Below are 23343 nucleotides of genomic sequence, written 5' to 3'. Positions count from 1 at the left end.
ATTGAAGAAGACTTGAATCGGGTGTGATACAGCATATGAAAGCAAACTTCCCACGGATTATGGAGATGTTTTTATTTATTTTTAAGGTTGAGAAATGAAAGAATTATGGCCGTTTCTAATCTCAACATTTTAAAAAAAAAAGACGCAAAACTGCCATGTCTCAGTAAATAGTAAATAGTAAATAGGTCTATAAAAATAAGCGCATATAACAGGGGTCTGTAACCTATTTTAAATGAAGTGCCATGTTTTTATTTTCTAAATAGTGAGTCTGCCATATCCAGATTAATTTGAATGACACCACATTAAAATAAAAAAACATATTTTGATTGTCCACAAATATAAAGTTCTTCCTTCTTTTTAAATATGTTCTTGCACATTGTTATAATGATCATTATATATCCCCCTGCAGTCAGAGTTCATAGTTTTAATGAATGAATGTGATGCATTGTGAGCTGGTATAGATCTGCTATTTTCAAAAGTAATCTTTTAATTTAATTTTTGGATTAGCCGTCCTTAGTTGGGCAAATGCATTCATCTGGGGATCCTTGACATGGGAATGTGCTGTGTGAGGATCACTGGTTTAAACAACATTAGGAGAAAAGCCCAAATAACCACTTTAGAAACAAGAAAAGCAACCACACAGAAAGCAACTTTACAGAAAAATAAGCCGCTTATAATAAACAGACATGGCAACACTCTAGCAGCCTCACAGAGCCGCTCAAGTGTCAAATCAAACAGTGCTTTTTGCGTTTATGAGGTGGTCAGACCCACGTCTAATCGTTATGCGCTGAGTGTCTTTAGGTCAAGGGGCTTAATAGCAAATTGCGCAAAGCGAAAATAATTAACATATGGACACTCCCACAATGCTAAAATATTCAGGAACGCGGTAAGCCATAATGTGTGTGCGTTCAACACGGGCCAGTGCGTTCAACACGGGCCGATATGCCTTTCATAATACGAATGTGCGCAGAGCGAGGCCAATTTATGTATTACCATTGGTAAAACACACCTTCAAAATCTAAGCCTTAGGGTCCCTACACACCGGGCGGATTTTTAGCGCCGTTTCTCCATCGGTTTTCCGAAAAACGCGTCCAGTGTGCAACCACCTTTATACTTTATTGAATTGGGGTGGATTTCGAGTGGTCAATATTAACATCTTCCTCCTGTAACCCAACTCCTCATGTCCAAGAGACATCCCAGTTAACTTCACAATCGCATGTCAACTTATTAATATTAATGATACGCTCACTCTCAGTTACGTTTTTTTAGATCACTTGGAATACCTGATGGAAGGAAGGGTGCTCACTCCGTGCTTCAGGAGTAGAGCCCCCAAGATGTCAGAATAGTGAGGAAACTGCTCCGGAAAATGAAAATTACAACTAATTTTAAGACCAACACGCCCATGGATGCTAAAACAGTCGCAAAATCATTTGGTATTTTAGACGGTCGGAAGATAGCAATGAAAGTTTCGCTTATTAGTGCCGTTTTGCACCGCATGGAAGATGGGGCCCATCATGAATCTACATATTGACTGTCCATTTGTTTAAGTTTTTCCACTCTCAGAGTTAAATACCAGACAGTGGCCTTGTGGTTAGAGTGTCCATCCTGAAACTGGGAGGTCGGGGGTTCGATCCCCGGCCAGGTCATACCAAAGACTGTAAAAATGGGATCCAATGCCTCCCTGCTTGGCACTCTGTATCAATGGATTGTGGGGTCAAATCAACTAATCAAATGATTCCCGAGCGCAGCACGATTGCAGCTCACCATGAGGTGGGTCAAATGCTGGAGAACAAATTTCACCGCGGTAACGTGTGTGACAAATCGTTTGACTTTGAAATCAACTTGTTCTTTTTCAACTTGTTTTTAGTTGCAATTGTTTTGCACTTGAAAATACTACTACGCCCCTACAATTGTTACATTGGTGACTTTTCCTTTCATAATCATTTTTTCTATGTTTGTTCTGCTCCTCTGCTACACCCATTTTCCTCTATTAGTTTAGCACATTTTCATATGATGATGGGCAACTTTGCAGATTTTCACCCTGAATCCTATCGTTCTATTGTTATTTTGCATAAACCAGCATATGGTAAAATTATTTTGCAGAGCCTTTGAGAGTGAGCTCTCGACACGCAACAGATTGGAAAGTGCCAAGTCGAATTTTAAATCACATGCTCACTTTAACTTTGAACTCTTACTGTACAACTACAATTACATTGTCACACAATTATCAAAAGGATAAAACGCAAGAAAGCCAGTGGCTTATTTCCATTAAGGTATTTTCACGTGCATGTGTAATTATGTAGTGATGAGGTGATTGAGATGATGAGTTTGTGAGTTTAAACTTTGCATGTAAGTCAAAGCATCCATTGGTGTCAACACAGTCATAGCTGAACGATAGGATTCTGGTTCAAATCAGCAAATAATTGCTATATTCAATCATTCCTGAAAATTATATATCAATTTCAATGAGAAGCCAAGCCAGACATACCAATACTTTGGCCACTAAATCAGGTACAAAATAATATTGTGATTGCAGGTCATGAGCTGACTTTATGCATGAGATTCATCATAGCAATAAATGCTCAAATGCACGACACACACACACACACACACACACACACACACACACACACACACACACACACACACACACACACACACACACACACACACACACACACACACACACACACACACACACACACACACACACACACACACACAGTGTAGTTTGATGTGGTGGACACAAAACACCTTGCAATAGGCCTACTACAATCAATGCATGCGTTAGTATTGGTCTTCTTACATCAAATCAACAAAACTAAACAGTTCTTTCGACATTAACAGCCTAGTTTTTTTTCTTTACTTTTGATTAAAGAAACCATAGCAACACAGAAATGTGGCATTGTCCTGTTCATAGGAAGACAGTACGTTGCTCACTTCCTGCTCTGCGCTACATGGACACTCAAGCAATGCCGAGCTTTTCCTGTGAGCCCCCACTGCTATTCACAGCCATTTCCTCCTTTCTTTGACCATTCAGATTTCAGGAGGACACACCTGATGGTGAGTCAACTCAAAAAGCTGCTGGGGTCGAGGTCAGCTACTGTTCTATAGGGCATTGTAATAATTGAATTGTTATATATAAATAGACCCCCCCCCCCTGATGACCATATAGAGGCATGGAAGGAATTCATATGAATGAGAGTCCTTGGTAAAGTGGAGTAGGCTACCTTTTTCAAGCAATACTGTCCACACCCTTTAAAGTGAAGTGAACAAGGCTAAAATTACCTGTGTCAGCAGCATTCAATTGTTTTGACAACAGAGCTGCAAGGCATAGACTCCCACGGGCTTATAGGGCAAATAAAGGTAACACAAGAAGTTCCCACTTGATTTCATTATTATTTTCACTCGACAGTGAGATTATTCCTTGGCTTATTATTAAGAGCTATATAGGCCTATACCCACCCCAGGGAAATCTAAATTGTATGACTGGCCACCTGCAGCAAAATCTCCTCACTGCTAGAGGAGAGTCATATAACCATGTCAGTATTCAGAATACTTCACCACATCATCTAATGTATTGTCTGAGACATCAAACTGACTTCCTCTCTCATTAAATTGTGCTTGTGATGTGTGTGCTGTCAATTAATTGACCAATATCATACATTCCAAAAGATGCTTGTGAGAAAATAACTATATAGACTACAGGTAGGAGTAGGACTAATCCCTTTAAATTGCTGTCATGATGACCAATCTGGTGTGAATGAAGGCAGCATTAACAAGTTAAGATTCTCACTCTTAGGCTACAAATGGCCTACAAAACAATATAAAACAGCATAACAATAAATTGTGGCGTTATGGCTTATTTCTAACTATGCAGGTTAAAATAGGCTGCATCCAGTGCATTGCCAATGCTAGATACCACAACAGTGCTGAACTAGGGATTATTAATCCTTGGAAGACATAATCATGTGTAACACTTGTTTCAGATCCTGTGGAAAAAAACAGGTGCTCTGATGTCCACTGTCTGGCATAATAACCAATCATACACAAATAATTTATTTCACCCTTTGAGCTGCAGTGCACACTCTCCACATTGCCATGGCGCTTGTCATGTGCAGTTAGTTTGTGCGAGGAATAGGATTCATAGAACAAACAACACAGAACCAAAGAAAAACAACAATATTACAAAGAGAATATAGGCTATAAAAGAAAAGAAAGGAAAGAAATGCTTAATTGTTTACTGACCTGACAACCCCCAAAGGAAGGTAAATGACAGCAAAATAAGTTTCCTCGAAGTAGTATGGACCTTCATAGTTCAGTGTGTGTCACGGTAGCCGCTTCCACTTGCAGTGCAGTTCTCCTCCGTTATATATACCGTCCACACAGTCACACACTACAATACACTCAGTGCGCGCGGTCGCCTCGCCTCCGGCACGGCTCTTTGAAGTCCTTCAAGTGGTTTCCTTCAATGTCCACACAGACAGCAGAGTTCAGAGATGGCACTGTGGACTAGATACAGCCTATACGGGACACTTCCAAATTGTGAGGAAATGTGGTCGCCGATATTGTTCCCTTCAGTGAGTGCACTCTTTAGTACGAGAAGGCATCGCGATTCGTGGTAAACGTCGTCAGCAGGTGAGCTCTGCCCCTGGCTTTTTTCGCGTAAAAGGCAAGAGAGTGAAGAGTAGACTGCATACACCGCGACGGGACCGCGAGACGCGAGCATGTGAACAACACCTCTCCTCACCTCACACTAATATTGCCCTCCTCTTCCTCCCAGAGTGAGTGAGTGTTTCTTTTTAGACCTGCCTGCGAGGAAAGTCGTCATCATTCATAACCACCAAAGCGACAACAGCAGTAGCAGCAGCAGCACTAACTTGTCATCCCACCACGTCCCTCTTTGTGACAGTGTGTGTGTGTGTGTGTGTGAGAGAGAGAGAGAGAGAGAGAGAGAGAGAGAGAGAGAGAGAGAGAGAGAGAGAGAGAGAGAGAGAGAGAGAGAGAGAGAGAGAGAGAGAGAGAGCGATGAGTCGGTGAAAGAGAGCGAAAGCAGCGCCTCATCTCAGCAACACCTGTTTGCTTTATTGCCAATTTGCCATACGCAACCTCTATCGTGTGCACCTGCTGGCTGCTGCAAGTGAATAGCTGCATTTTAAAGGTTCCAAAACGTCCAACTGCGGTCCACGTTATCTACAGTATTTAATGTAAACATGCAATAGCCCAATTCATTTCAAACACACACCAGCTCAAGCTTCCTCAACAAATCAAGTAGCCGCTGCCTATTATATTTCTTTCCCTCCATGGTCTCTCTGGGTTGAAACCATACCATAGACTGTAAAATAATAGGCTCCTCAGACAGATTGTCATATGAGCTCCAGGGAGGTGCTTGCCCCCTGCCGCCAATATGAATGAACTGAACCGGCGTCAGCCAGACCAGAGCAGAGGTGAACACACCTTTCCTTTTCATTTTCTCTTATAGGTTGAGGTTGCCCATGGTTGCCTCAGCAACAGAGGAGCAGAGGTGAAGCTAACACAGGGGGAATGTTCAATTGACAATTATGTGAGGTGAACAGGGGTTATTTATTGTGATTAAATCCAAGGAAACAGGGTCATATAGTTATGGGTCAGATTTTGCTGTGTTACTGCAAATTGCATCTGGCTGCAGGCTCTAATTTATTGCATTCGGGGCACTTCTGTTGTTTCTGTCTTATTTAGCCCCAGGGTAAATATGCCGAGCAAAGCATTGTGGGATAAATGGACCCTGGAAAATAATTTCAAGGGTTAGGGTTATATACCTTTGTGCAATTAAATATGTTGCAGATCCCATTGAAAGATCTATGATATTAATGAACACTTTATAACTAGGGCAGTCACCGTTCCACTTGTTCCAACTTCCAAGGACTACACAAGACTCACAGTGGGAGCCTGGAAGGTGTAAAACACACAGAATTCAGGAAGCAATGAGCTGGCAGTTGGACAGTTTCACATTAATATTTCAACCTGAAATTCAACACTGCATGCAGGTGGAGTATAGTAGTATGAGGGCTGATGTGCCAACGGACAGTGAGGCACTTGCCAAACAGTACACAGGGAAATTCTCGAGTCATTGTTCATTTAACACTTAAGTGTACATGTAGGCCTAGCTTTTTGGTCAATGATGATCAGTCAGATTTTATAACGTACTATAAGGGTATAAGGGCAGCATTATGCCATAGATAGATGAATGCATTTTAACCCATTTAGACCTGAGGCCGATTCTAAAAACAGTTTTCTGAAAATCTTCGTCATGTGGTGCTCAACCTTTTTCATGTCAAAGACCCCCAAAATTATATGTATTCGGCCGCGGACCCCCATCTGAAAATATGTTGTTCCAGGGATCCCCAGAAACCAAGATTTGAGTTTAAAGAAAAACGTTCACATTTTCACAATTAAAAAAAAAATAGCAGATCTACAAGCTTGCAGCTTGTAGATCTAGGTGCCACGCTATGAGCTTGTAGATCTGCTATTTTTCAAAAGCTAAAGTATAACATAATGCTTAAATGCCAAAAGGGGTACTCGTCCAGAATGTGTTAAAGGGTATGTTGGGGATGTACAGTTGTATACATTATTTTTACTTTCTAGTGTGCAGCCGTTATCTTATTCACTGACATTCCATAATGAAACAGTAGCCTAATTATCTCCCTTAGGCTGCCAGAGCAGGGGGCGGAGAGTTTGTTTTCGTCCCTGTCCATGTTTGTCTGTGTCCGTCTGTGTATCAATAATTTTGGAAGCTGCCTGATCTATCAGCATCATCCTTTGCTTGCACACTCGCAGTAAGCTAAGTAAGACACCCCAGAAATTTGGTGTCCGATCGACCCCGACTTTGAATCACAAATTGATCTATCTTAATGTAGCATTGCGCGGAAGCATGTAGCCTATATATGATAAGACTATTCCAAGCGTGTATCCTCATGGAAACATTTAACTGATAAAAGAGATGTAACATCCCTCTTACAGTTTTATAGTACCGGTATTGCAGTATAAGTGCTGCCTTAGATAAGCCTTAAATACCTTGTCTACAGTACAGAGCTATTTAAACCCAGGTGACACTTTGATCAATGTATTATTTAATCCTATTTCAGCTGATGCCATAGGTATTAGCACTATCACATTGGGGTAGTAGTACTATCACCTTAAAAAAATTGCTTGTCATCATTTCACGATAAACACTATGAGGAATTCCAAAATGCTGTACCAGTGGCTTTTAGAAGGCCCTGATCAGAGCGCCTTATCTGGCCCGAATGGAGCAAAAGTTGGAATGCTTTATATTAGCTGTATAATCAGGACTTAGATAACTGAAGAGATGTCCGTCCGGGCTGGTCCATAGCTCACCAAAACAAAGGCCGGTTGTGTCATTAGAAAGCTTACTTTCCTTAAAGCACTCTGAGCCCACCACCACACGTATAAACGGTACTTTTTGGCCACCGGGAAATAAATACTTACTCCGCTGCGCCCTCTACCGATATTGCCCAGTGAAAACCATCATAAAGAATATTTTTCCTCCGGTAAAAGAAAATCCCTTTCTGGCCAAAAAGTACCGTTTATACGTGTGGTGGGGGGCTCAGAGTGCTTCCACTAAGGAAAGTAGGCTTTCTAATGACACAACCCGCCTTTGTTTTGGTGAGTAGCAAAAAACGTTATTTTTATTTACGCTAAAGACGAGAGGCTGGTCTGCATTCATGCGAGCCCCGGAAGTCATCGGTAACATACTGTAGCTCTGAATGCAACGCATTGGAGCTATGGACCAGAGCTATAGGTACACACCTACTGTACACTGGGCTGCCACCAGCATCCTTCCTCCAACAGTATATAAAACAGTATAAACCTATTATCTAATACATGGTAGTCTCTATATATATTCATCATGGAGTTTTATTTTCTTACATGCAGGCCTATTGATATATCTTAATTAATAAGCGAGTTGTGGTCCAGCAGTGCGAGCTCCAGGTGACTCCAAGCAGCAGCTGTTGCACAGCAGCAGCGTTGACAGGCGGGGGGAGGGGAAACACACACCTCTGTCATTGATTGATTGATTGAAAACTATATTAACAGTTTGTAGAATAGGCACAGGATGGAAAGCACAGTTCAATACAAGGTCTGGGTATAAGAGGATAAAAAAAACAAGAAAGCACTAAGGCTTGTTTCCATTGGGGTCCTACATTTCCAATTAATCAGAACATTTAATGACATACAAATATACACAGTACTATGCAAAAACATCAATCATCATGACGAAAAATAGACACTGTCTATTTACTATGACGTAAAATTCTCCATGTTTGTGTAGGACAAAATTTGGGCTTGTCTCTTCCAACTTCCAAATGTATCAATCTTCCAGATTGATAAATTTTTTGTTTCTCAATCTTTATTACATCCACAGCTACACTTACTATTTTAAAACTTTGTTATTAGTGTTTGGTACATTCCATAAAAGTATAATTATATGCAAAATAACGCATGAAACCGGCAAAAAAGAAGACCCTTTGAGCTTCAGTGCCCATGGGCCCTCAGTCAGAGGTGCTAATCCAGCCCTGATTCCATACGTAGTGATTTGCACCAAGCTGGAAACCAACCCCACTAGTCTACACCAGAGTAATATAGTAAGAGAGTGGTGACACTATAGCGTTGACTCCCATTGTAACAATGGAATGCGGAAGTGTTCATTCTATCTCAATGGGATAGTTCCAGCCATAGGAGCAATGTTTGGAAGTTGGAACTATAGCCCATAGGGCATCCGCTTTGCGACAAGATCAAAGCGTGTCGCTACTCTCCTACTCTCCACTCTGGTCTACACATAGTAATATTGTAGTTCTTTTTCTTCCATTTTCAGAGAAAAAGCTCTCTGGAAAAGGCTTTTTCTTGTGCTGCTGGTGTGAACATACCATGAGTGTTCTTTACAATGAGAGATTGTTCATTATTATGATTATGATGATGGTGTGTGGACTACATTTGATTAATTTGTTATCATTAGTATTATTATTATTTTCAGAACTTAAATTATTGTGTCATGGTGTCAGAAGTAAAGTTCCTGCCCACCACCTTTGAAGAGTGGAGTTTTAATCCTCTTCATATATCATCTGGCTTGGCCGGGCTGCATCTTAACAAGCACAATATGTGTCCGGCAGGGACGTGCACACATAGACATCAAAGGGAGCTTCAGCCCCTGCCCTTTTACCCGTCTGTAAAACAACTGCCCTCTCCAGACCACAAATGCATTTACTATGGTGGAAGAGTGGAAGACACTCCTGCCACTCCTTTCCATGCCATACCAGAATAGAAGGCAGCATTCAGGAGAATAGCTTTTTTCCGAAGTCTCCTGAACTTGGAACTTATTTTGCGCTGAACAAATTTATTTTCGAAATCCATGTCGTAGGCCTATACGGCGCATCTCCAGTAGATAAAGAGTGCTTTGTTGCGCGCCGAAAATAGCTGATCTACAAGCCCTCAACGCGTCGCAGCGCGACGCGTTGAGGGCTTGTAGATCAGCTATTTTCGTTCAAAAGTGCCCTCTTACGGGATTTCAGCCCCTGCCGATTCATACTCTTATTTTACCCCCCGAACCTCAAATGACGTCACATTGTAGGCTCTACAGCACCGAACCGATTTTTATTCGGCTCTAAAATAGGAGTATGAATCGGCCCTAAGGGCCTACAATGTGACGTCATTTGAGGTTCGGGGGGGGTGGGTACCGTCCTCTACAGAACATTTCTGATGAGCCAAAATCATTTCGGCACTACAGCGCCGAAACAGCGGTAAAATAGGAGGTAAAATAGGAGTAAAATAGGAGTATGAATCGGCCCTTACTCCTATTTTAGAGCCGAATAAAAGTCGGTTCGGCTCTGTAGAGCCTACAATGTGACGTCATATGAGGTTCGGGGGGGGGGGGGCGGGTACCGTCCTAAAGTCGGCTCTTCGGTGCTACTGAAAAGTCCTGACGAGCTGAAATCATTTCGGCACTACAGCGCCGAAACAGCCGTAAAATAGGAGTATGAATCGGCCCTGACACTCTCTGCACGTCCCTGGTGTCCGGGGGTGGGAAACCATCATGGTGTCTGTTCAGCAGGGAGTGGAATTGGGGGCGATATGTGATAACGTCCTCCTGGTGAAACTCCTTATCCATAATTAGTTTTTGCTATTTTTGCTGCTACAATACTGAGGACCAAATCCTGTGTACTGTATACTCGTACTGTACAGGATGTAGCAATAAAAAGCTCTCACCAGTTTGAACTCAAGCTGTGGATAAACAAGTAAGACGCGCAAACGCGGGAAGCGAACGCAGCTCGTAAATTGCAATAACAACAATTAGAACTAGATAAAGTGCCAATCGGCAAAATGTGAAGGAGTAATAATAGAAAATGTGTTTTACATATGTCGGCCTCCTGGTGGCGCTATAAAGAGCAGATGTGAAAAATTCCAGGCAAAGGTTTTTCCTTGGCCTCTAGGGAGTTGGCATACAAAGTTATCCACAGATCCGTGCAGTTAGAGGTAAAAACACTTTTGGGCCAGTTATAGCGCCACCTTGAGGCTGAGTTGTAATTGTTCATGTGGCATTTCGTCCTGGGCCTAGTGGGAATGTGGGTGCACAATTTCACGGAAATCACGCGATGTGTTCATGATTTGCAGCATTTTGTTTGAAACTGAGCACTCCTGTGAATTTTGGAAGCCAATCTTAACCAATCAGGATGGAGTCTGAGAAATGTGAAAGACCGGTTTGGTTGAATGGCTCTAGAGAGACTGTGTACCAATTTGCGTGATGTTTGGACAAAATCTGTAGGTGTACTGTGCAAAAACTTGTTTTGCACAAAGCAGCCTCCTGGTGGCGCTATAACAGGCCGTTCTGGAAAGTTTGGGGCAGAGGTTCATGGTTGGCATCCAGGGAGTGTGTGTGCAAAATTTGGCATCGACCGGGTTAACGGTGGCCGAGATTAGCTGCTCACGGACGGACGGACACACGGACGGACACACGGACGGACGGACGGACACACGGACGGACGGAGTGCAAAACATACTCTCCCCCATGCCTCCCCCATGCCTTCGGCTGGTGGAGACAATCAATTATTATTATTATTTTTTTTTTAGTTAGTAATTTTGTTTTTGTTTTCTACTGTGTGTGTGTGTGTGTGTGTGTGTGTGTGTGTGTGTGTGTGTGTGTGTGTGTGTGTGCTACAGCTGCGCCCTCTGGTGGCGGGCGGGTGGTGTCACAGCGGGACAGACAGACACACACACAGACAGACAGACAGACACGATCTGCAGGGTCTCATAGTTAGTGCTCATTGCATTCGCAATCACTGCGTTCGCAATTACTTTGTATTGATGCCGGCCGGTATAGACCGTATGGTCCTTTAATTTTAATATGCTATACCTGTAGGCCTACCTGCCCCACACTGTCTTCATTAACCTGCTGGTATCTATATTAATATCAGGTGATAAAATGTGTGAATATATTAACAATTCAATACAAGTTCTCATATGGTATGATTCATATCATCATATGGAAGTATAATTCACCCCTCCACAGTTTGACTGAGTGAATATGATTTTTTTCTCACAGCAATGCAAAACGGTTCACTTATTGTAATTTCATACTGATAATGTGGTGAGAAATGAGCTAACCATTGACTGGTGGCCTCGTCTCCAAGCGCAACTAATTGCTTCTTGCCGTGAAGGGTCAATGGTTCTCGACTCTCGAGAGGCAAGACAGAAGTACTCTAAACCAAAGTATATGAGTTTGACCTGCAAATCTGTGTCCCCTGGTGTGTCCTTGTACAAGTTGGACTATCACACACTTGATATAGTGGAAAATTACAGTGTACAAAGGTCAATTTGGTTACAAATGCATGAATGAACACTGAGTATTTCACTGTGTATAGTAAATATAGCTTATGCATGGTAAAATAAAAACAATTGGGCCATTCAAGTATAAGACACATGTGGAACTATTACATACAATCATCAATGCAAGGATTCAATATGAATTTACAATCGCCAGTGGAATACAACAATTTATTCTTCAATGGTTTTTAGAAAGTCCTTAGGTTAGCCTGTACAGAAACAGATAAGCATATCATGGATAATATTCAAACACACTTTCTATACTCTTTTGTTATCACAAGTCTCAAAGTTAACAGCAGTACTTTATGTCATTGGCTAATTATCATATAATGTCACTGTGAAGTTAATTCATCTTTATGCAAATAATTTATAGATGCATAGTATCTCCACCTCTTCCACACTGTCTTTTACAATAATTTGTGACAACGATTTCCCCCTTAAACCTCTTCCTTTCAACAGCTCATCTAGATTTTATGAATTGCTATCTATTGCCATCTCCTGGCCAAACTGGTACATGACATATTTCCTCAATAAATGACTTAAACTGGAACCCGTGTTCCAAGAAGTTATGATTATGAATTAATACATAAAGAAAAGCAGTTGTCGTAGCTATTCAGAAAAAAATACATTATAACATATTTCATTATCATCCTCTTGAGGACATTCCACTAGCCAAAACTATAAAAAACATTCATATATAGGCTCTATTATACAGTATATGGCATAGTTAGTTTAGGGGTGCATTGCATGCTTCACTTTGTCTAGGACAGTGGTTCCCAAACTTTTTCATGTCAAGGACCCCCAAAATGACACTCATTAGCCTGCGGACACCCATTTGAAAATATTTGCCAGGGACCCCCATAAGAGAAGACTTTTACAGCTCTAGCAGTAATTCTCGACCAGTTTAATTTCAAGGACCACCAGGTTTGACCTGAATTAGGCTATGGTCCCCCATTTAATAGCATTTATTTTGCTGGGACACCTAAATGTATAAAGTTAATTTAACTCTGAGTGTACAAATGGAACCCTAACGGGTCCATTTGTACACTCTCAGAGTTACAGACCCATAAGGGTCCATTTGGTTCCTAATTATCATTTAGCTGGGGACCCCTTGGAACTCCCTCAGTTTGGGAACCACTGGTCTAGGATAGCCAGATGCTTAACCATATGACACCTAGGGTCCCTCCCTATTTTGGGACGAACATTCGGCAAAGATAGTGAATTCTGCAAGTGTCGCAACAGTACACATTGTGACTAGACCCCTATCGGGACAGATTGTCAGCACATATTTCACTCCAAAAAAAGTCAAAGCTTTCTTAATGAGTGGCAAATGACAGCCAGTGTCCCATTTATTTTTTTCAAAATATGTAAACATACAAGACTGTGACCGCAAAACAATAACAAGAAATGGTGTTAACCAATAAAATAAAAAATATATTAATATACTGAAACGAATTAACGTTGCAAGATCACAAAAGCTGGAATGCTCAACATCAATATTTTTTTAAATATATATTATATATGTACTGTGTATATATATATATATATATATATATATATACTGTAGATTTTATAAGTGTGAACATTAATGGATTCATTCAACGGTCCAAAATCCAATAATTCTTCAACCACAGTCCTTTCCTGGCACATTGCACATAATCTCAGAGAATGTATTCATAAAGTATCAGAATACTGCTATAGAGTTCACCTCTAACTATTGAATGGTGATGTTTTTAGTCATAACCTGACTATACAATTTAGGGCTAATTTGTAGTTCAAATTATAAACTAGGTTTAGGCTTTCTGAATACAATCCACAAGGTTGTGGATTGAAAGAAAAAAAAAGCCAACCAATTAATCCGTTCTCCACTTTCTGCCAAACTCTTTTTTTGAGTGGTCTGTAAACGCAGGTGCAGTTCATTTGGAAATAATCGTGATGTCGATTAAATTTTTAAGTCATATCGACCAGCCCTTCAACAGACCCCAAAATGGCCTCCGTGTTCTGCTACACAGGACATACATAAAACTAGCCAATAGTCTTAAATGCTCTATGAATACAGACCTCAACAGTCAAAGAAAAGGCAGTTCCAGTGGATGTACACGCTAGCTCAGCTGCACACCCCACTGAGGTACACGGATGTATACTGCACTGCACAAGTCACCTTATCGTTCCCATATACTCCCTGATGAGGCAATATTCGCTGATACTAGACCAACACAGTGCCACTCTTGTAGTGCACATAGTAGCAGGAATAATTAGCACATATTTCTTGGACAAAAACATACTTTGCAATACTGAAGCCAAGTGTCCCTGCGTTTGCACACAATGCATTAACCGCACTGTGTATAACTATTGCACACACGAATAAATGATGTGTGCAAAATATCAAAAGTGGGTTAACATGGCTGACAAGGCAAGAGAAATTGATTTTGACAGATTTTTTGCACATACATCCACGCTTATAACAGACTGGACAGGTTTAGCCACATCCTTCAAGTCGAGGCAATCTTAAAAACATTGGACACAAAGTTACAACGTCTCTTTGCTGTTATACTTTAAAGAGTAGCCGATGGCGATTTCTAGACACTCCACCAGGGAGCCTGCTGAGAGGAAGTCCAGCTCCACCTCTATGAACTTTACGTAAATAGACGAACGCTGACACAGGCCTTCGGCTCCTTCTCCTTCCTGCCCCACGGCGCCGGGGCGACAGTTGTCCCGCAGGAAACGGGTGACGGCCGATGACGACTCCCCATGGACGTAGTGCTTGCCCGAGGCCTGAAAGTGCTGGAACAGACACTGCTGTACGGTCCTGTCCTCGGCTATGCCTAGATAGCAGTAAGTGACTTTAGCCCCAGTCCTCTCCCCCATCATCATCCCCTCTCCTTCTCCGCCGCCATCCAGGCACGCCGCCATCATGCCATCCGACTCAGAGTCACACCGCTGTAAGCTGTGGTCGCCGTGCGGCGACATCCGAGTGGCGTCTTTCGAAGGCGTCAGCACCTCGTGGCCGATAGCGTAGAGTCCGTAGGTCTTGGGGATGTCCCCGGGTAGGAGGTACTGGGAGGAGGTGCCCTTGTTGCAGACGGCCACTCTGGACTGGGCGACGGGGATCCAGTCCACTTCCATGTGCAGCTCCAAGCAGCGAGCCTCACTGATTGTGATGTCCAGGAACTTGTAGTAAACATTTTTCCAGTTCATTTTCTGCACTTTGGTCATGACGATGCGGCCCTCTGGCTTTTCCGGGTTGAAGTACTCGCGGAGCCGCTTGCCCAGAGGCACCTGGGAACTGATCTCGGCGTAGTGGTAGCGCACGTTCTCACACCAGCGTGTATTGTAGCCCACGCCAAAGATAGCCAGCTTGTTGGAGAGGTGCAGCCTCGAGAACTCAGTCCAGGTCTGGAAGTGTTCCCACTTCAGCTCCACCGACTCAAGGATGCGCATTACATTCTGCATCATGTCCCGTTTTCTACACAAAATGCAGACAATATCATTAATCACAACCGTAAGAAACTGTAATCGGTCATCAAGTTATACGTTTCAAGTTTAAAACAAATGAATGGCTCAAACTGAATAAGAACATTAAACTAAAATCTGCTTATATTCATACCCGATTTGTTTTTCATTCTAAAATAGAAAGCCACTTAGCCATGCCATGATTTTCATCTCCTGGATAATGGAACTTTAAAAAATGCATTGAGGAAAATCATAATCAACTTGGTTTATGTCCAAACTAGCCTCGGTCCCTGTGTCCAAAGTCCAAACTGACTTACTGCGTTTCTTCTGAAAGCTCTGGTTGGCTCTGCAGAACTCTAGGCACCTGGATTTCTTCTGGAAATAAAAGAAGCACAAACGCAATTTACACAAAACTAGAGATCAACTCTCTTTTTACTGTGGCACTCAATCCTGTCTGCCCACTGTCACTCCTCCGATATGAGACTAACTACGCCAATTTTCTAAATCCCATTTTAACAATTTGCTTGACTTTTTTAACTCTAACCGACGTCAATAGCCTATCTTTGAGCTCACAATGGGTCACATTGGATGTACCATTTTCAGTCATTGACACCCTTAAACCTAACCTCTAAAATAAATGCAGAATCCTAACACTAGAAATCCTTTTTAAACAATAAAACAACCACGTTTCTTCTTGTGACGACCAGGAAATTGGCCTTCAAAATATTGATTTCTGAAATTCTATTATTATACTTGTGCTGGGAACATTGTGAACAATTACCCCTCACTATATGCAAACACACACACGCAAGCATGCACACACCAGTGTTGGTTTTGGCAGCAAATTTTGATTTCAGTTTCAGTCATAGTCTCTTGAATAGTTTTCATTTAGTTTTAGTCACATTTTAGTCACCCGGAATGTTTTAGTGTCTAGTTTTAGTCGACTAAAGCAACAGTTGATTTAGTCGACTAAAATGTATTTTGGTGGGCCTTGATGCCGTCGTAATGACTGATTTTACGCTGAAAATCTACAAGCTCACAACGCGTCGCAGTGTGACGCGTTGTGAGATTGTAGATCTTCTATTTTCAGCATGCAACCAAGTGTAAAATGACTTACACTGGATCTCTTGTCCACTAGTCCCTTCCTAACATTTTTGTCTAGTTTTTATCTGTTGACAAAATTGTCAATACATTTAGTCTTACTTTTAGTCATCATATAGCTTAGTTTTCATGTAGTTTCCATTTATTTTTCTTCAGTGAAAAAGGACAGTCACACACACACACACACACACACACACACACACACACACACAGTCACACACAGTCACACACAGTCACTCACCAGCCTCCATGTCTCCCTCCTGGAAGGCGGAGGCCAGGACCTGGTTACACCAGTCCTCCTGCGAGAAGTCCTCCAGGGTGCTGCTGTCCGACTCCATCTCCTGGTACAGGCCGCTGCTGTTGATGAGCACCGGAGCACAGCTCTGGGAGTCCCAGCCTCCCTGTCCGAACACCTTCTCCAGCTGCTCCAGGGAGTAGCTGCTCTTCCGTTTCCCGATGCCGTGCTCCTTCACGCGGCTGTAGCACCGCCGCAGTGTCTAGGACGGGGTGACATGAGAGGATGTTATTGTGTCATCAACCAGGCTAGTAGTGTAGTACCCCCGTAGCTTCAATCCATTTAGACCGGAACTCGATTCTACAAAATGTCTCCTAAATCCTGAGTTTTCTGGAGAAAGAAACCCCATGTTTCTATATGTGGTTCTCATAGGTCTACTATTTCAGGTCAAGGAAGCCTAGAATCATATGCAGAAACGTTCGCTCTAAAAGAATATATATGTTCCAAAATTGCGCCACATTTTCACGATCTTTCAGACCTATAGCAGACCTACAAGTGCCGTGGAGCTTGTAGATGTGCTATTTTTCAATAGCTAAAGTATAACATAATGTGCTATGACAACGTATATCATTAGGTTCCCAAGTTGCATCGTTCCCAAGTAGTACAGGTCTAGTAATACTTTAAAACACCAAAGTGTTCCTGCCCAAGTAATGTCATTTTAGTGGAACATAATATATTTGAATTGGATTAGATCATTGTTGCATACTTTACTGTATGTCCTCATTACGGGTCATTACATATACCGGTATATCTCTTATATGTCATATGTTGGCGTCAGCGATTGATTACTCATTACCTACCACCAAGTTAGCACATTAGCAAGTAACGGTATACATTTGTAAACTGTTCTACAACAAACAGACAAATACTCCAGTGGTGTGTGGAGGTGGGAAGTGAGGATGCTGGCGTTGACTGTTCGCCGCTTCACCTCCAAATGTATGAATGAATGGACCATTATAAGAAGATGATGAATGTGTTCCTTCTCTCACACTGTTTTCATGTGCTTAGAAACTAATTGCAAAAAGGATATGCTAATCCAGGTATATGCTTATTGGCAGGCACATTGGAGCGGATCCTGAAATCTACCTGCTTGGTTTCAAAAGTCTACTCTCTTTTATGATCAGCTAAATCTAAACACCTTCGCCCCTTATTGACTGACCACATTAAATACATTATGCGACAGAGATACATACATACAAATCTGAGATCCTTAGATTAGCCAAAATGGCAGGGAAGATCATGGGTATGTCTACACCTCCGATCACCCCCCTGGTCAACTTTGAGCAGGCCACCATTGGACAGGTTAAGAAAATTGTGTCTGCTCTGACCCCTCCAATGTACTATACCCCGAGTATCGGCTAATGCCATCAGGTAGGAGGTACGAGGTCCATGCGTGCAAGTATAATAGGTACAAGCTTTCCTTTGTCCATCTGTCAATCACACTCCTTAACAGAGTCCTTGCAGAGGGCAGACAGGGTAGGGGTCGAAGGTTTTGAGGTGATGTTCTTCCCCTCTTTTGCACTACGTACAATGGTGTGTGGTATTTTAATGTTGTACAGGTCACTGTGTGTCTTGTATTGTATTGTATCTGTATGTATGCTGCAGGGCGGGTCCTTGGGGTCCAAGACAAATTTCTCCCTCGGGAGACAAAATAAAGAAACCTTGAACCTTGATAGACAAAATAATATGATTGCCCAGACAAATGAGACAAGCAAAAGTGAATTGTGATCATGGAACCGAGAACTGAATTAATCATCATCATGACCGTCTGCAGACATCATTTGGGGATGGGTGATGCTCCATCTATAGTACCATTTGCATTCTGCAATCGTCTTTGCAATCTGTATCATCAGTAACTGTACAGTGCTGCTGTGCAAGTGTTGTCTAAGGCCAGTCAACAAGCTCAATGGGGGGGGTGAGTGAGTGAGTGAGTGAGATGTTGCAAGCGAGGACAGCAGCAGCCTATGATGATGTGCATCAGCATCACACCTAGATACGATCCTCCTGCCCCCCGTTTACCTTCATCCTCTCCCGGCACTGGGACGGGGTCCTCTCGTAGCCCAGCTCCGCCAGGGCTCTGGAGACCCGCTCGTACATGGCAGGCCCGGGGGCCTTGCCGGAGAACACGGTGCCCGCCACCTCCAGCTGCTGCATCCGCGCCTCCGTCAGCCTCTCGTTGCCCCACACCGCGATGAGGGCGTTCGTCTCGGACGGGGTCCACGACATTCCTCGGCAGGCGGTGAAGCTATTCGAGGATGAGGCCAGGCAGCCGCGACCACCGCCGCCGCCGCCGCTCCCCGTGCTGACGTTCAGAGGCGAGAAGCGGTTGGGCGTGGACGAGTTGGAGTGATACTGGTTGCTGTCGCTCAGATCCTCCGATTCGGGCGACGGGACTTCTGTCTTGGGTATCTTCAACGGCGTCGATGCCTCCAGAGACTGCTCCGCGTTAGTGGACGCTGCCATCTTGCTTCTGTTGCTAAGGGGAGGAGGGGATGCCTCTTTTTCTTTTGGAACGTGAGGGGGAAGCTTTGCGGTGTTGCATTGCATTACTGCCACCTTCTGGAGCTACATTACTCCCACGACTTAGACTTGTTGGGGAAGGGGGGGGGGGGGGATTGATTGATTGATTTAAGTATTTATTAACAGTTTGCAGAATTACAGTACATTTCAAGCACAACTGTCTCAATACAAAAACTATTAGGCCTAACTGTGAGTGGACGACACCATAAAGCATTACACTTGTTTACAAAAGGGTCCACCTTTTTTACGGGGGCCAGTATTATAGCCTGGTTAATAAACCAGACTACCAGTATTATGCTATGTTATGTCATGATTGATTGATTGAACATTTTATTTTATTCACAGTATGTAGAATGGGTACAGTCAGACTAGTTCAATAGAAAGTACATGTCAATACAAAAACTTCTACGAGGATAAAAACCAGAAAAAGCACTATTAATTTATAAGACTTGTTTACGTCAGGGTCCTCCATTTTCAATTAGTCAGAAAAATCTGTGCGCCGCCCGGGAATCGAACCCGGGTCGCAAGAATGGGAATCTTGCATGATACCACTACACCAGCGGCGCAGGTACCCTTTGTTTATAATAACCCCATAGAGGTGCCTAAATCTATGCCTAAAACTGCCTAGGCTATAGTTCGTCAGGTATGCAGTTTATTTGGGTTAGGTTGGTGAAGAAGAAGGACACGGAAGTAGAGAGCTGCTGAGACACCAATAAAGAAAAGAAAAAGAAACAAACGTCTCCAAAGACAGCCGCAGGTGAAGGTGAACTTCAACTCAACTTAATATGCTAATTGATATTCAAGCTAACAGTGTTCATATTCTTGAGCAGGAGTAGACCTCAGCTAATGCGTCAATGCGTAAACTTTTAACTTTCATAGAGTTAGATATAACGCATATTGGCAATATTAGGATTCCTAATTTAGGAAAGCCATATAGGAGTGCGTGAGGCAAACTAATTAAATTAATTATTGTTGTGTGTAGTAGCTGCTAGCTGCTAGCTAACAATGAGGTCATTGTTTACACAGAGTTGTGTGAGTGTTACATACGTCATGTGTATATAATTTGAACACCAAACTAAAGTAATGTGAAACAACACACACTGCCTTTAGGTGCAGACCAGATCACCAGATGCAGACAGAGTGTGATTGTGATGCAGCTGCAGCCTGTGAGTGAAGACATTATGGAGGTGAGAGCTCCATTAATACACCTTTTTAGCCTGCGGACCCCCATTAGAAAAGATATGCCATGGACATTGGACACCCATAAAAGGAGATTTTTACGGCTCTCTCAATCTGTTTAATTTCAAGGACCCCCAGTTTGACATGCAAGCCATTAGATTAGGCTACAGACCCCCCCATTTATAGTGTATAAATGGAGGGTCCATTTGGTTCCAAACTATCATTTAGCTGGGGACCCCTGGAACTCCCTCAAGGACCCCTGGGGGTCCCCAGACCCCACTTTGGGAACGACTGCTGTAGTGTAGCTGTAGCCAGTGGTGGAATGTAGTACTCACATGTTTCACTTAAAACATCTTTTGAAAATTGCAGATCTACAAGCTCACAATGTGACTTAACTTACAATGCGACACATTGTGAGCTTGTAGCTCACACTTAATGATAATCACAAATCTACAAATTAACTAGTAACTCAAGTTTTCAAATAAATGTAGTGGAGTAAAAGTACAATATTTACCCCTGAGATTAGTGGAGAGTAGTGGAGTTTAGAAGAAAAACTACTGGAAATTGGAAATACTCAAAGTAAAGTACAAATACCTAAAAATGGTCCAGTACAGTACTTAAGTAAATGTATACTACTTTACATCACTAATATAAGTTGGATATGTTTGAAGATTGTGAGAGGTAACAGTCTGAGCTCACAACAGAATCAGATGTAGTCTGGAGACCCCCAGTGGTCATTAAGGAGGTTGCAGGGGGTCCAAAGTCAACGTCAACAACCAAAACCTACTTTCATATGAGGGTTCATAGGACAAAACAATTTAAAATAGGGGTCCAAGGACTAATGAAAGTCTGTTTGGGGTTAAGTGGCATTAAAAAGTTGGATAGAGCCCTGCCCTGAGCTATAAGTGACATGATGCGCTGTATATTGGTACATTCTATTGTTGTTGCTGATTGTTTTGAGACACATTGTAAATGAACAGTACAATATGTAGGTAGCCTGATTTAGTGCATATAGTTGGCAGGATCAGGGGCTAATTGACAATGTCTTAAAGTTTCTGTTAGTAAAGTGTATTGTAGAGCAGCGGTCCCCAAAGTCTTTTGGCCGTGCACCCCCTGTTACCTCCTGACCTAGCAGATTTTTAGCTGCATTTCTCCATCGGTTTTTCCAAAAAACGCATTCAGTGTGCAACCACCTTTAGTCTCGTTGTATTTGGCCGAAAATGATACATTTTGTAATATGATTATGGCAAATAATCGCAGAATGTCACTGCACTGAGAGACACGCAGCTGCTGTATACTCCCGCAGCTGCTCTATACATCTCCTTACAACAGTGGTTTACCGGATTTAGCAGTTTGTGTTAAATAACACTGTTGTGAATTATCTGCATGCTGTCTGACTGGCAGCCTCTGTTGGACACTCCCCATTCCCTGCATCCACAATCACACATGTGTTTGCCATCACACCACTCAACTCATTAGCCAATCACAGTCTAGGTGTGCCACATATAACCAGCAACTCACCCCACACACCTCACTCAGTCTCCAGCCTTCACACAGGCAACATGCAGCACCTACAGACCTCACTGAGTCTACCCACTACTCCAGCCATGCGTACTTGACCAAAGTAAGCCTTTGTTCCCATGTACTGTATTGACTTTAATATATTATTTGTACAACATGTTGATCGGTTATTGCTCACTTTGCCATAATGTTGAGATAATATGCTGTATTCTGAGTACTTTGCCATTGCACTAGGTGCTAATGTATTCCTTTGTTTGTTTGTAGAAACCATGGATTAAGGAGATAATAAACCTGACCTTGTTAATAATATACCTTGGTGTCACATACTCTCTCTGACCGGGGATACTTGGGTGGTCAGCTCACAGCCCACAAACCCAACCAGCAGAATATTTAATATGGTCCTTCGAGCCGGATTAGCTGACTACCCAAGGGTGACATTGAGGTCCATCCAGGATCTACCCACCATGGTAGAATCCATGAGGAAGGCTGAAACTGAGGACAACTATCAACTGGAACTCATGAAGAGCAGAATGACGGAGCTTGATAGGAGAGATGGGGAACGACGAACATTGTTAAAACACATCAGCACATGGCTGGTGTGTGATCAGCTCCAACATGGAGAACACGGGGGAGCACCTCCCCATCACCATTTGACTGCACAGAAGCAGATCATGGTGGCCATATGCACACCGGTTCAGGTGGTGCATTCACACCCTACTCTTCCCCAGCTAAGCCCGGCCTATTCTCAGCCATTTCTGCCACTAAACCAGCTCAGTCCTCCACCTGTTCCAGCACCTCCAGCCCTGGCGCCTTTTGCCGCACCTCCAGCCCTGGTGCCTCGTGCTGCGCCTCCAGACCCGGCGTGCACATCGCCTCCAGCCTCGGCGCCTCCAGACCCGGCGTGCGCATCGCCTCCAGACCCGGCGTGCGCATCGCCTCCAGCCCCGGCGTGCGCATCGCCTCCAGACCCGGCGTGCGCATCGCCTCCAGACCCGGCGTGCGCATCGCCTCCAGACCCGGCGTGCGCATCGCCTCCAGACCCGCCGTGCGCACCGCCTCCAGACCCGCCGTGCGCATCGCCTCCAGACCCGCCGTGCGCATCGCCTCCAGACCCGGCGTGCGCATCGCCTCCAGACCCGGCGTGCGCATCGCCTCCAGACCCGCCGTGCGCACCGCCTCCAGACCCGCCGTGCGCATCGCCTCCAGGGCCGGCGTTTGCATCGCCTCCAGGGCCGGCGTGCGCATCGCCTCCAGGGCCGGAGTGCGCATCGCCTCCAGGGCCGGCGTGCGCATCGCCTCCAGACCCGGCGTTTGCATCGCCTCCAGGGCCGGCGTGCGCATCGCCTCCAGGGCCGGCGTGCGCATCGCCTCCAGGGCCGGCGTGTCCAACGCCCCCCAAT

General features: G+C 43.5%; 2 protein-coding genes and 1 long non-coding RNA gene across 4 annotated transcripts in view; 1 reads left to right on the top strand and 2 right to left on the bottom strand.

Moving 5' to 3' along the window:
• The window catches only part of LOC310868423, a 120304-nt gene extending 118624 nt beyond the window's left edge, over positions 1-1680 (top strand). Inside the window, exon 3 of the long non-coding RNA XR_014570092.1 lies at positions 1643-1680. This is a non-coding gene — a long non-coding RNA (uncharacterized lncRNA). The remainder of the gene's footprint in view (positions 1-1642) is intronic.
• LOC310868407 (endothelial cell-selective adhesion molecule-like) overlaps positions 1-4884 on the bottom strand; it is an 81578-nt gene extending 76694 nt beyond the window's left edge. For both annotated transcript variants that reach the window (XR_014570090.1, XM_083778845.1), the window contains exon 1: positions 4249-4884. Coding sequence is in view for 1 of the 2 variants with exons in the window: in XM_083778845.1 (XP_083634971.1) it covers positions 4249-4315 (67 nt within the window). In the remaining variant the exon portion in view is untranslated. The remainder of the gene's footprint in view (positions 1-4248) is intronic.
• An 8416-nt stretch (positions 4885-13300) lies between these two features.
• Positions 13301-19204, bottom strand: msantd2 (Myb/SANT DNA binding domain containing 2). Its single transcript, XM_083762179.1, has 4 exons — positions 18743-19204; positions 16670-16925; positions 15645-15702; positions 13301-15340 (listed from the first exon to the last, which is right to left on the bottom strand). Exons 1-4 carry the CDS (start codon positions 19184-19186, stop codon positions 14404-14406), a joined length of 1695 nt encoding a protein of 564 aa, XP_083618305.1. The 5' UTR covers positions 19187-19204; the 3' UTR covers positions 13301-14403.
• Positions 19205-23343: the final 4139 nt, after the last annotated feature.

This window comes from Protomyctophum parallelum (genome assembly GCF_964188405.1).
Source record: "Protomyctophum parallelum genome assembly, chromosome: 1".
In the NCBI taxonomy this organism is placed as follows: domain Eukaryota; kingdom Metazoa; phylum Chordata; class Actinopteri; order Myctophiformes; family Myctophidae; genus Protomyctophum; species Protomyctophum parallelum.
Note: the sequence above shows the minus strand (reverse complement) of the source record. Positions and strands in the feature narration are given on the sequence as shown.

Bases quoted from the DNA above. Each gene is read 5' to 3' on its own strand.
- msantd2 (XM_083762179.1), bottom strand. From the start codon at position 19,186: ATGGCAGCGTCCACTAACGCGGAGCAGTCTCTGGAGGCATCGACGCCG. The intron at 16,926-18,742 runs GTAAACGGGGGG...ACCCCGTCCTAG, and splicing joins AGTGCCGGGAGAGGATGAAG to ACACTGCGGCGGTGCTACAG. The intron at 15,703-16,669 runs GTGAGTGACTGT...TTTTATTTCCAG, and splicing joins GGAGGGAGACATGGAGGCTG to AAGAAATCCAGGTGCCTAGA.